The following is a 14,491-nucleotide window of genomic DNA, read 5'->3' on the forward strand; positions in this document are numbered from 1 at the left end:
GGAACTCTTCCACCGTTCCCCTCCTTTTCCCCTGAGACCGTCACCTCCTAACCCGAACGGCCGTCCTCTTCGCTGGATAGCAACACTCGCAACCCTGCTGTCTATGCTTTCACCTCTCCTCTCCCTCACTCTCTAAATCCCCAAACTCTTATCTACATGACTTTTGCCTTTTGTCCATAATACATTTTGGTCACACTTTACTTGACACCCAGTGTCATATAACACGTTATGACAGTCATAACCATGTCAAAACAGTTGTCATAACCTGTTATAACACTGCCATGGCACATATATTTAGACCTGTAGTTATTTTATGGCTGGTTATGACACCTACATAAATGTCATTACCTATCACGCTGGTTATTTTATGGCTGGTTATGACACCTACATAAATGTCATTACCTACCACGCTGGTTATTTTATGGCTGGTTATGACACCTACATAAATGTCATTACCTACCACGCTGGTTATTTTATGGCTGGTTATGACACCTACATAAATGTCATTACCTACCACGCTGGTTATTTTATGGCTGGTTATGACACCTACATAAATGTCATTACCTACCACGCTGGTTATTTTATGGCTGGTTATGACACCTACATAAATGTCATTACCTACCACGCTGGTTATTTTATGGCTGGTTATGACACCTACATAAATGTCATTACCTACCACGCTGGTTATTTTATGGCTGGTTATGACACCTACATAAATGTCATTACCTACCACGCTGGTTATTTTATGGCTGGTTATGACACCTACATAAATGTCATTACCTACCACGCTGGTTATTTTATGGCTGGTTATGACACCTACATAAATGTCATTACCTACCACGCTGGTTATTTTATGGCTGGTTATGACACCTACATAAATGTCATTACCTACCACGCTGGTTATTTTATGGCTGGTTATGACACCTACATAAATGTCATTACCTACCACGCTGGTTATTTTATGGCTGGTTATGACACGGACTTAAGTGTCAATACCTACCAAACCTACCACACAAGGCAAAACATTCCATCACACCATAGCCTACATGTCAACAGTATGTTTGTTTATATATAAAAAATAAATACATTCACCATATTAAATTATCATTGTAATTGCGCACACGTTGATGTCAGACATGCACCCACCCCAGTGCTCTGTTGCTGATGACTGGGATGAATGCAGGAGCGAGTTTCAGGAGCAGGACAAGACTCTGTTTGACTGATGAAAGGGCCTGTCCGCGATGGGCCTATCTGGGATACATGGTTGTGATGGTCACAATGCTTCTTGACAGTGTCATAAAGTGTCTTTTCTTTGTCCAAGGTAACAGACACAGGATGGTCACAATGCTTCTTGACAGTGTCATAAAGGTGTGTTTTCGACAGGTCATTTAAAATATGATGGAGAACAAAAACGTGACTAAATAATTCATTACAACAACAAAGGATTTAAGAAATTAACTTTCAAACGAAAGGAAACTTCTTGGCAGGGGGAAAACGAATAGTTTTGCCACTATGAAGGTGTCATAACCAGTCCTAAAATAATGCAATATGTCACAACAGGTGGAAATATATGGGTCATGAGTGTTGTGACCATATTATGACAAGTTATGTCATATTGTGTCATGGTTATGACCGTGAAGTGTTACCTACTTTTCTCTCTCTCTCATATCTGTTCTAATCTGTGTCAATCGTGTGTGTGTGTGTGTCTCTATAGTGTCCACCATCGTGGCATACCTGAAGGAGGTAGAATCTCCCTACGAGGTGTTAGACTTTATCTGCTCCTACCTGGGAGACACCATGGAAGCCAAAGAGTTCGCCAAGCAGTTCCTGGAGCGCCGTGCCAAACAGAAACAGAACCAGAAGAGGCAGCAGGAGCAGGTGTGTGGTTGTATGTCTGTCTGCCTCCGAAGAAGTGTTATGATGATGGAAGTGTGTCCGTGGTTCAAGTATATTAGTGTGTGTGAAAACTAGAGGTCGACTGATTATGACTTTTCAACACTGATACCGATTTTATTGGAGGACCGAAGAAAGCCGTTATAGATTAATCGGCCGAATTGTCGTCTTTCTTTTTTTAATTAAATGTTTTTTATATTTTTTTATATGTGTGTATATATATATTGTAATAATGACAATTACAACAATACTGAATGAACACTTTTATTTTAACTTAATATAATACATAAATGAAATCAAATTAATTTAGTCTCGAATAAATAATAATATGAATTATGACGCGTCAAATATTTCTCTCTATAACATTTATATTTCATATACCTTTGACTACTGGATGTTCTTATAGGAACTTTAGTATTGCCAGCTTCATCTTGTGAGTTTATAGGCTTGAAGTCATAAACAGCGCTGTGCTTCAAGCATTACTAAGAGCTGCTGGCAAACGAAGTAAAGTGCTTTTTGAATGAATGCTTATGAGCCTGCTGCTGCCCACCACCACGTCAGATATCAAATCATAGGCTTAATTATAATAAACACACAGAAATATGAGCCTTTGGTCCTTAATATGGCCAAACCCTGAAACTATCATTTTGAAAACAAAATGTTTATTCTTTCAGTGAAATACGGAACCGTTCCGTATTTTCTCTAACGGATGGCAACCCTAAGTCCAACTAGTGCTGTTACATTGCACAACCTTCATTCAATGTTATGTCATAATTATGTCAAATTCTGGCAAATTAATTACGGTCTTTGTTAGGAAGAAATGGTCTTCACACAGTTCGCAACGAGCCAGGCGGCCCAAACTGCTGCATATACCCTGACTCATGCAAGAGACACAATTTCCCTTGTTAATATTGCCTGCTAAAATGCCTTTCTTTTAACTAAATATGCAGGTATAAAAAAAATATACTTCTGTGTATTGATTTTAAGAAAGACATTGATGTTTATTGTTAGCTACATTTGTGCAACGATTGTGCTTTTGTTAAATCATCACCCGTTTGGTGTAGTTGAAGTAGGCTGTGATTCGATGATTTACATTTTTTATTTTACCTTTATTTAACCAGGCAAGTCAGTTAAGAACACATTCTTATTTTCAATGACGGCCTGGGAACAGTGGGTTAACTGCCTGTTCAGGGGCAGAACGACAGATTTGTACCTTGTCAGCTCGGGGGTTTGAACTCGCAACCTTCTGGTTACTAGTCCAACGCTCTAACCACTAGGCTACGCTGCCGTAGGCACCTCTTTGATTATATGCAATGCAGGACAAGCTAGTTAACTACACATGGTTGACGATATTACTAGGTTAACTAGTGATTATGTGAAGATTGATTGCTTTTTATGAGAAGTTTTAATGCTAGCTAGCAACTTACCTAGGCGCCTTGCAGCCACAAGGTCCTTTTGATGCTGCACTCGCTTAACAGGTGGTCAGCCTGCCACGCAGTCTCCTCGTGGATTGCAATGTAACCGTCCATAATCGCCGCCCAAAAAGGCTGACTACCGATTGTTATGAAAACTTGAAATCGGCCATGCCGATTAATCGGTCGACCTCTAGTGATGACGTCTGTATGTGCCCTGCCCTGTCTCAGTGCATAGCATATTGTATTAGTTTTGATCTTCTACCGTCCTGTCTCCACTTAGCTATCAAAGGAAGTAGCAGGGCTGACCATGAACAACTTCCCTCTGCAGGTAAGACCTTTCTCTCTGCTACGACTGGGCACAGTGGATACAAATCTAAAACATGTCCTTGATTCCTCACGTCCTCTCACCTGTTTCTCAGAGAAGAGGTGGGAACAAGGAGAGAGGATGTAAGGAATCAAGGAAAGACTCCCAGTGTGTCTTTCCTCTCTGTACCTCATTGGATTCTTCTTCTCCAGGACTCCATGCGGGGCGTGAACCCCAGCGCACTGCAGTCTATGTTCCAGGCGGCCCACATGGCTAAGGGAGGGATGTACGATGCCCAGGGGGGCATGAAGAAGAAGAAACAGCCCGTGATGCTGCAGTCTGACCCCAGCATCCTAGGTAAGACATGTCCTCTTCAACTCATTCACACTTACGACTTATTGCACACTTGTTACAAACGTATCACTTCACAATGTATCACCGCAGTATGATCTGTCACCACCCAGCTCTGGAGAAATCTGCAAACCTGCCTGGTGGATGTTCTCTTCGGGCTGCTCATAGATCTGGGTCATAACTGATTGAGTTGCTCGATGTCTTCTCTAAATTTCTCTCCTCCCGCATCCACCTGTGCCGCCTCCTTTTCTCTTTCTCTCCCCCATTTCTTTCTTTCGTTCTCCCCCTCCTCTCCAGGCTATTCGTTCCACAACGCGGGTGAGCGTCTGAGCCTAAATGAGATGGAGATGGTGGAGGATTACTGATCCAGATCTGATCAGCAGCGGCAATAGCTACTACCTGAGGCCTTCTGTCTACTAATCAGACAAACCTGATGACGAATGTGCACTGCTAGGGGATTGGGGGCTCATATGGGGACAGGAAGGAGAGGATTGTTTCACTGCCCCCCCCAAAAAAAAAGAGTAGGGCTCCTCTTCTTAAATCGTTCACTTGAGTGGGTGGATGAGGTGAAAGGGGGTGTGATGGGAATCCCTTGGCACTTGTAAGACTAAGCACCTTAAACTGAACTAATGCACTTTATTATTAAGTTTGAATATTTTTTTTTATGAATACAGAATCGGTGTGTGTGGTGTGTGTGTGTGTGTGTGTGTGTTGAATCTACACGCAATGCCGTATGTATACACGTGAAAATCTGAACTGGAAGGGTGAGGTGAATGGTTGGTGGGATAGGCTCACTGGGAGGGGGAACTCAAAGGTAGAGGGGACCTTTATTTTGAAACCTTATCAGAAAAAAATATTTTCTTTAAAGACAAACACTGTTGTTTTATTATTTTTTTTTAAGACAATACATTTATATAAAAAGTAAAGCTATTACAAAAAAATGGATACAAAGAAAACTTGAAGATTTGCACTTGTGTTAAAAAAGAGATAAAATAAAAAACAAATGAGGTTAGGTATAGAGATTAATATTTTGTGTGTGTGTCAGGGCTGCTGTGTATCAGAAACATACTAGTCTGCACAATGTATATATTTTTACCATTGCTTACCAAGATGTACGTCATTTGGTTCAAATTAGATACATTTTTTCTTTTTCTTTCATGAGTAGAACATCTGTCCTCTTGTACAGAGGGACTTTCTTTGAATACTTGTGTGTGAGACCGAGAGTGAGAGGGCAATCCCACAACACATCCTTCCTCTCACCAGCTCGTCATCCCCAGATAGACGTAGTGGAAACACATACATTTGTAGAGGAGGATTATGGCTTTATGTTGTTGACCACCACTTGTTTTTTTTCTTTCTGTGTGATTTTGGAGTATGGGCTATATCCCTCCCCTGCGGTCTTCTCTCAGCCACGGTCTCTGAGCCTCTGTGAGGTTTCAAACAGACAGTGGTAAGGATCTTTCGTGTGTGTGTGTGTGTGTGTGTGTGTGTGTGTGTGTGTGTGTGTGTGTGTGTGTGTGTGTGTGTGTGTGTGTGTGTGTGTGTGTGTACGCCTGTGTCTTTACTAATCATAGGAAAGAAGTGATCCCTACAGATACTTATCTGTGTGTGTGTGTGTGTGTGTATGCATGCACATTTTTGCCTTAGAACTCTGAAAGGGTGAATGGGAGGGAATATTCAATGACCATTGAGACATGAACTACTTTTGAGTGTACTGTGATAAGTTAAAGGAGAATTAAACTATTTTTAGGGACCTAATCTTTATTTTTCATGTAAATGGCATGTTATTAGAAAGGGTCCAGACGACATATTTTTTTTTTGCAATTTCATTTGGTTTTGAGAAACTTACCCAGAAGCGATCGACTTCCTGGGCCTCATTCTGGAGTTCCAGGACATCCCAAAACATGAAAAACGTGAGCACTTTTCTGTTTGTAAAAGGATGTTTTTGGAGCCTTTTCATGTTTTTTGGATGCCCCGGAACTCCAGGCTCGAGAAGTCGATCCCTGCCGGGGTACATTTTTCAAAACCAAGTGAAATTGCAAAAAGAAGGGTCTGTAAACCTTGTATAACATTCCATTTACATCCAAAATAAAGATGAGGTTCTTAATGAAATTCTCTTAAGCACTCTGCACAGTCAATGTGCATGTCAGTCATGTATCCTAATATTTGTAGTATAGCCTGGGGATGAAGATGACTCTTCTTCTTTGTAAGGTTAGTCCGGTTTAGTTTTCCTGGGACGTGATCACGTTGCCTTGTCGGCTTTCTTTAACTTGCGTGTGAAAGGTGTTGAGTTTTAGATTCTGCTCAAAACGATTGGCATCAAACTGTCTGTGTACAGGACGGTGCACAACATGTTAGCATATTCGTGTTACTTATTGTTGTTGCTATTGATAATGATGGGGGTGACTTTTTTCTGAATATAAATGAACATTTATATATGAATATATACAAAGAAAAAAAAAAAGATTTGGACTAAGATTATGATAAGCACTTGGCTGCTTTTTTTTTTCTTAATTTGTTTTTTTTCATTACCGCCATGTGAAGTGCGTTTTGTTATTTCTTTCTTAAGAAAACTTTGAATGTATTCCCCCAAAAAAGACAAAATGTGATGATACTGGATATAATTTCAACAACAACAAAAAAACTCAGATTGAAGAGGTCTTTCACCTTTTCTTTTTTTACTCCGAGGAAGAACTCGGGATGGCTACAGTTGATCCCACTGCCTCTGCAATCCTGTTCTTACAAAAACAATATTACTATGAGAAATAAAATAAGACTATTTTCTATTCCTTACTGGATTTTTGGTTGTTTACAAAACACAGATTTCTGTGGGTGCAGTTTTTTTGTGTAGGGGTGGGGTTTTGCGAGTGTGCTTCTGCAATATGGACGTTCATTGGTGTACATTGCTTTTGGCGGGAGGAGGAGTGACATCACAATGTGACGGACAAGATCCTTGCCCTTTGACCCTTTAGTGGGCATGGCTCTTTGGAATTGACTGATCCTCAAGGAGCGCAGGAGAAAGAATTCAACAACAAAGTTAGTCTGTTATTTTGGGGGAGTTCATTATTAGTGTGTCTTCCGGTTTCATTTAGTTACATTTTTGTTGTTGAACTGCCTATCTTAACTAGACAAGTACTGAAAGAAGTATAAAGCTTAAACAAAAAGCAGGGCACAGCAGAGGTGTTTTTGGTACTTCGACCACAAATAAAGGAAACAACAATATCATTGCTTTAATAGGAGAGAAAAAATGCCCTGGAGTTTTATTTTTTATCCACCAACGTAAAAGAGACAGATGGACAAATCTTTGAGGGGTGGATGAGAATAAAGGACATTTGAAGATTTTGTAAACTGTACATACATGATGTTGACCTCAAATCTACCATTGCATTTGATTGGACTGTGTCAGCAGCATATCTTACTTTTTATCATCATACTTTTTTAAGGGGGCTCAGGGTGTGCAGTGGGAGTGTATTAACCCTGCAATGAGGGGAAATGAAAGGGTACCAGTACTGTTCCCTGGGGGACACCCCTCGACACTCACACCCTGCCCTGACACTCACTATGCACTTTCTAACTGTGAGGTTCCATTACATTTGGGACGGGAGCACAGAAATATTATAGTACAAAGGGAGGGTTGGAAAATGTAACTTTGAGTTTTTAGTTAGTACCGTCTCACTGAAAACGAGATTCAAACCGAAACGAAAGACTTAGGAACACACCTTCCTCCTGTACATAACCATATTTTTGTATTACCTTTTTTTAGAAAATCACTTGGACAAAACCACAAGGCTTGATATAAAAACAAACAGATGAAAGAAATTCAAGACAGATTGAGGAACAGAGTGAATGTTCCTCAAGGAAACATGTTTTTTTTTTTTTTTTAAATACTGAGGTAAATTAACTACCTGGAAGTTCCCTTGACTTTGCCAGTGGCCCTGTCTATCATCAGGAGTGGCGAAAGAAAGGACTTAACGTGGATGGAGCTGCGGACTGTAGGGACTACCAAGACTGATTGGTGATCATCGTCTGTCATCAAAATGGACTCCGCTGCAGAGCCCAGCCCAGGGTGTTTGAACAACAATCGCCAACCAATGGAGAAGGCAGGGGAGAGACAACACAAACAATGGATGTACGGGGAGACCTTCTGCCCAGATGCCCCCCCGCCTTCTGCCACCTAGCCACTGCCTGGAGATCAACTACAAGGTGACTGCAAGAAGAGAACCATCATATAGGTAAGGGTCTATTTATATTTATACAACGGGTGGGTCTAATACTGAATGCTGATTTGGTTAAAACAGCATTCCAGCCGGTGTCTATTCCACAAGTTACCACCGGCTAAATCAATGATGTTAAAATGCCTATTTTTACTCTTTTCCATCTGACTGCGCAATCCACTGTCTCATCAGCCCAGCCAGGCAATTTCTAAACTTGATCTCCACTATAAAAATCATCTAGACATTATCTCCCATTTCTTTTAGACGAGCATTTGGTTTTCAACAGCAGAGATCTGTATAAACCTTGCTGTCTGTCTCTCCGACATTTGCAACATTGCTTCAATATTCAAATTCAATCTCCAGCTGTCCCATAGTAATGAATGTGTCAGGATGAGACGGACAGCTTTTCTCAGCCAGGCAATCATGAATCAGCTGACATAATTTGGATATATACAAAGACATGTCAAAGGAAAACAGGTAAAAGAAATGAAATGCAGTTAGTTTTCTGGCTGCACTGTTTGATGTGCCTGAAAGATTAGCTGTAGTTGGCTAGCTAGCAAGCAAGGGATAAGGACATTGCCAGCCAGTATGTCAATTGAACATTTAGAACAAACGACTGGGTCGCGTCCAAAGATATAGAACAAAAAGACTTAACGACTAGGTCGCGTCTCTGGCAACCTAACAGATAGAATGAACGACCAGCCAGCTTGGATAGCAAACTTAGATCTGTGTCGGGACTGTATCTCGTGGAAGGATGAACTAAAAATAATGTTTTTCATAAACATACAGTACCAGTCAAGTTGACACCTACTCCTTTTGACTATTTTCTACACAGTAGAATAGTGAAGACAACAAAACTATGAAATAACACACATGGAAACATGTAGTAACCAAAAAAGTGTTAAACAAATCCAAGTATATTTAATATTTGAGATTCTTCAAAATAGCCACCCTTTGCCTTGATCACAGCTTTGCACACTCTTGGCATTCTCTCAACCAGCTTCATGAGGTAGTCACCTGGAATGCATTTCAAATAACAGGTGTGCCTTGTTTAAAAGTACATTTGTGGAATTTCTTTCCTTAATGCGTTTGAGCCAATCAGTTGTGTTGGTATGCAGAAGATAGCCCTATTTGGTAAAAGACCAAGTCCATATTATGGCAAGAACAGCTCAAATAAGCAAAGAGAAATGACAGTCAATCATTACTTTAAGACATGAACGTGAATAAGATATGAATAAGATACTCTTTTCCATCTGACTGCGCAATCCACTGTCTCATCAGACATGAAGGTCAATCAATCCGGAAATGTAAAGAACTTGGAAAGTTTCTTCAAGTGCAGTTGCAAAAACCATCAAGCGCTATGATGAAACTGGCTCTCATGAGGACTGCCACAGGAATGGAAGATCCAGAGTTACCTTAGCTGAAGAGGATAAGTTCATTCAAAATACCAGCCTCAAATTGCAGTCCAAATAAATGCTTCCCAGATGTCAAGTAACAGACACATCTCAACATCAACTGTTCAGAGGAGACTGTGTGAATCATGCCTTCATGGTCAAATTGCTGCAAAGAAACCACTACTAAAGGACACCAATAATAAGAAGAGACTTGCTTGGGACAAGAAACACGAGCAATGGACATTAGACCAGTGGAAATCTGTCCTTTGGTCCGAGTCCAAATTTGAGATTTTTGCTTCCAACCGCCATGTCTTTGTGAGATGCAGAGTAGGTGAACGGATGATCTCTGCATTTGTGGTTTCCACCGTGAAGCATGGAGGTGGTGGTGTGGGGGTGCTTTGCTGGTGACAATGTCAGTGATTTATTTAGACTTCAAGGCATACTTAACTAGCATGGCTACCACAGCATTCTGCAGCGATACGCCATCCCATCTGGTTTGTGCTTAGTGGGACTATCATTTGTTTTTCAACAGGACAATGACCCAAAACATACCTTCAGGTTGTGTAAGGACTAGTTGACCAAGAAGGAGAGTGATGGAGTGCAGCATCAGATGACCTGGCCTCCACAATCACCTGACCTAACCCAATTGAGATGGTTTGGGATGAGTTAGACCGCAGAGTGAAGGAAAAGAAGCCAACAAGTGCTCAGCATATGTGGGAACTCCTTCAAGACTGTTGTTTAATGCCAAGAGTGTGCAAAGCTGTCAAGGCAACGGGTGGCTACTTTTGAGGAACAGTTATTTTGGTTATTACATGATTCCATATGTGGTATTTCATAGTTTGTCTTCTATTATTCTACAATGTAGAAAATAGTAAAAATAAAGAATGAGTAGGTGTCCAAACTATTGATTGGTACTGTTTGTCAATCAGTATTTGAATATGTTGGTAACCCGTTGTATACAAGTGCCCTCGAAGCCGGTGTTTGGAGGATATGGTAGCACAGTTTGCCGGCCCTCAACGCACACCCGTGCCAATATATCCTCCAAACATCGGCTTCTCTGGCATTATCACTTAACTATTTAATGTTCATACTTTTTCTTCCTTAGTGAATCTACTGTATAATGTTGGTAGCTATGTTGTCCTTATCGCAGTTCTGTTTTCAGTGTTGTCTAATGAAGATCTTCCTTCTCTCTTTCCACAGGATTCTAACTGTTCCTAGCTGCCCTCTGTTGGAAAGGAGATGGAGCGTACTGTATCTTCAAACCTTTCTTTTCCTCTTCTTTCTGCCCCCTGGTGGTAAAAGTGCCAAGCAGAAACCACAGCAGCAGAGGAACTTGGAACAGTGGACTACACACAAACGTAGAGCTTTACTCATGTGTACAGTACACGCAGCTGGATTCTGGTAAAATAATTGCAAGCACACATTCTCAAAAAGACTTGCTCTTTTCTAGAACCACATTCACACACACAACTAATAGAGCCTGTCATTACACCAGTGTTTCCCAAACTCGGTCCCGGAGGCCCCAAGGGGTGCACTACGCACAGCTGATTCAAATAATCAACTAATCATCAAGCGCTGGTTATTCGAATCAGTTGTGTAGTGCTAGGGCATAAACAAAAACGTGCACCCCTTGGGGTCCCCAGGACCGAGTTTGGGAAACACTGCATGACACATTCATGCACACACACACACACACACACACACACACACACAAGCGGAAAGGCTCAATACTACACACTTGAGTTATGTAAATAACGTGAAAGTATTTTGTTTTCGTCTAATTGTTTTTCTTTTCTCTCTGTTCAACATGCCTTAACTGTACAGATCTGCCTTGTATGGCAAACTCTAAATATTCAATAAACAGTAAGAGAACATAAGGACAATAGCATTTGAAGGGGAGGTCTGTTCTACTTACTTGGACAGGACTGTCTTATTAGCTAACAATACTGTTGTATGTTACGTTATTTCTGTCCAGCATCTATTGCACGTTAGCATGAAAGTAGAACTGTAGAAAACCCCTTACGACAATGATGATGGTGGTTTGCCTTTTTTGAAAGCAAGAGTGTTTCTTTTCAGATATCCAGTTTTAAATGCCTATACATGTAGTTGGTGTAGGGTGAGGAATGAGAAGTCTGGAGTATAGTGTGGAGCTGAGCTGACTTGGAAGGGTATGTTAAAGGCCCAGTGCACCCCCCCAAAAAATGACTTTATATATAGTATATTTCCACACTGAGGTTTGAATAATACTGTGAAAATGTTAATGCTCTTTTAGTTTAAGAGCTATTTGAAAAGACTGCCTATTTTGGTGGGATGGAGTTGCCGCCTGCATGGTGACATAGACCAATAAGAAAAAGCGTTCCAAACCTCTCTGCCAATAACAGCTAGTTTAGTTTCCCTCCCCACTCAGACCACTCCCAGACAGTCCTTGCTAAATTGATCTTTGCTAAGAAGCTGTTTTTGTTTCTTTTTGACCATTTTAAATCAATGAAAGAAATCACAGTAAGGTAATTAAACTGTTTCCCAGAAATGATTTGATATTGAGATGTCTGCATTGGACTTTTTAAATCTGTCCTCTCTCACACACACACACACACACACACACTACATATTACTATTTACCCCATCACTAGTAATGGTTTGACGGAAAAGATTTTGACACAATAATTCACATTATGAGACTTGATTTGAAACATGTTCAACTGTTTTATCTTGGTGCTTACCACGCCTTAAAATGGAGGATATATTTATTCTTGGCGTTCTCTGAGTAGCCTAAATTGTCCCTAAACATTTGACTAATGACCATTTGTAATGACTTATGTCCCTGTATATTAGAAGCGTCTACCGTAGCTAATGGTATTGAATGGCTGTATACGAGTCAAGGTTTACTCAACAGATTGAGTGGCTATGATACTTGTTGCTATATGTATTCCATTATACAGTTGATAATGGGTTTGTCTCTCTTCTACTGAAGGTGCTTGGAACAGTTCTGAAACTTGTTAGTTTGTTTTTCGTATGGAGAAACCCAATACTTCCCCTGTCAGTTAGGTTGAATGGATTCATTCTTTTGAAAGTGTTTTCCTATTTAGAATCAGTTCTGGTTGGTCCGACAAACAAGTATTAACTTTGGCTGTTCTGGGAATGTTTATTTTTAGGTTGCAGGGAGGTTCTTACAACGTTTTACTCTGGTTCCTTTGAAGTTCCCCTCTGAGGTTTTATTAAACAGTGAGAACGGAAATTCTAGGTACTTTAAGTTTAAAAAAAAAAATTACTTCCTTGACTTTCACTGAAAGTTTCAATAAGAAACTGAACGTTTCAAGAGCACCGCTAGCTTATTTGGGGTTAAACTGTTTAAACTCCAAGCACAGATCAGACACATGGAAATTCATGCAAACATTTAAAAAATTGTGACATCGCATCTGTGAGATTCGAACCTATAATCTTCTGGAATTAGTCTACTGTGCCATCAGGATGGAGCTAGTGTGCCATTGGTTTTTTTACACATACAAATCTGTTCCTTTGAGTCTATTGAAACAGACCACATTTTTAAAGGAAACAGCACTCAAGCTCAGGTGTGGCCACCACACCCAAACACACTTAACAAGAGTGTTTTGGTGATGCTGAGAACAGAATGTATGTTTTGAAATAACGTTCTCTGAACATTAAAGTTTTTCTAGGACGTTTTAAACAATGAGAACATAACTTTAAATAGAACCATGAGGAAACGCTATGCTGAAGTACTGAAATTCCCACAGAAGAACGTTGTTTAACGTTCTCTGAACTATGAGAACATTCCCAATGTCAAACCAGTTGGAGAATGTTCTTAAAACATTACCAAAACTGAACTTAAATGTAACCATGTTTGAACTTTTAGGAAACATTCTGTTAAAAGTAATGACATTTGACAAAGTGCTGAGAATGTTCCAAAGCCAAGCAACTATCCTGCAACATTCCCAGAAAGTTGTGAAAAGGTCACATGCAAAATCAACACGACCAGACTCTCACCAAACTATTAAAACATATGGTTCTCAGAAAGTTACGTTTTAGCTGGGTTGGTTTTGAATACACTCTATTCAGTCCGTTTGGATCAGTTTATGTATTGGTTAGTGCAGATTGGGGAATATCTAAAATGTCACTGAAGTACTTTGTGAAGACAGAGAGAGCAGGGTATTGTCATTATTTGAATTCCATCGGTCAGATAAGGATGCCAGTGGCATGCTGGTTTGCAGGGAGCTGTGTTTCAAATGTAGCCACCAATTATTCTAGTCTGTTGTTGAATGACTGGTGGTTATCATATGTTAGTCTGTCAAGTCTCCAGCTGTTGACATTTTTCAGATTTTCTGTTAATCCTTGAAGTTCAAAAGTTATTGTTTTTGCTTTGTGATGCCCCTGGGGGAGATGATTAATTTACCAAATTATATTTTCCCTTGTTTCACCCAGTCAGCTCAATTCCATCACTTAAACGTTTTGAATGAGTTTAGTAACATAAATGCATTCAGAAAAAGAACATACCTAAAGAATTGTAAATAGTTTGTTTTTTGTTTGAAGAGAACCAAAAGTGATTAAATAAAATGCATTTGATGGGTATGACTATGAATGTTATCTGTTTTCCCTATTCTTACCATAAATTGTGTCATTCCTTTTGCTCAGACAAACATGAAATGGAACATGCATGAGTATTATTTGTAAGCATCAATATGATGGTCAGACTATTTTTATCCACATTAGGAAACACACCTTGAAAAGGCAGTGACTCACAGCGGTCACTCAGAGAATGAGTGGCCAAAAGGCAGTTTTCGCATGGGCAGCGCCATTAAGGGGTTCCACCATTTTAAAGTAGTCAAGTGGGTGGAACTTCCGACTTTACTGGCTGATCCCTCTTGATGAAACTGTTGGAATCATGTCCAGCCGGGTCATCAGGAG

The 14,491-nt window shown here is 40.2% G+C and overlaps 1 protein-coding gene and 1 long non-coding RNA gene across 3 annotated transcripts in view; both read left to right on the plus strand.

Moving 5' to 3' along the window:
• The window catches only part of gigyf1a (GRB10 interacting GYF protein 1a), a 39,812-nt gene extending 35,366 nt beyond the window's left edge, over nucleotides 1–4,446 (plus strand). For both annotated transcript variants that reach the window (XM_052459728.1, XM_052459727.1), the window contains exons 22-25: nucleotides 1,715–1,878; nucleotides 3,589–3,636; nucleotides 3,825–3,969; nucleotides 4,261–4,446. In XM_052459728.1, the coding sequence (XP_052315688.1) occupies nucleotides 1,715–1,878; nucleotides 3,589–3,636; nucleotides 3,825–3,969; nucleotides 4,261–4,328 (425 nt within the window). In that variant the 3' untranslated portion in view covers nucleotides 4,329–4,446. The remainder of the gene's footprint in view (nucleotides 1–1,714; nucleotides 1,879–3,588; nucleotides 3,637–3,824; nucleotides 3,970–4,260) is intronic.
• Nucleotides 4,447–6,554: 2,108 nt separating this feature from the next.
• On the plus strand, nucleotides 6,555–14,165 carry LOC118392063 (uncharacterized). Its single transcript, XR_004827295.2, has 2 exons — nucleotides 6,555–8,195; nucleotides 10,772–14,165. It is a non-coding gene; the product is annotated as an uncharacterized LOC118392063 (long non-coding RNA).
• The last annotated feature ends 326 nt before the right edge of the window (nucleotides 14,166–14,491 follow it).

The sequence above is a fragment of the Oncorhynchus keta genome, chromosome 13 (assembly GCF_023373465.1).
Source record: "Oncorhynchus keta strain PuntledgeMale-10-30-2019 chromosome 13, Oket_V2, whole genome shotgun sequence".
Classification (NCBI taxonomy): domain Eukaryota; kingdom Metazoa; phylum Chordata; class Actinopteri; order Salmoniformes; family Salmonidae; genus Oncorhynchus; species Oncorhynchus keta.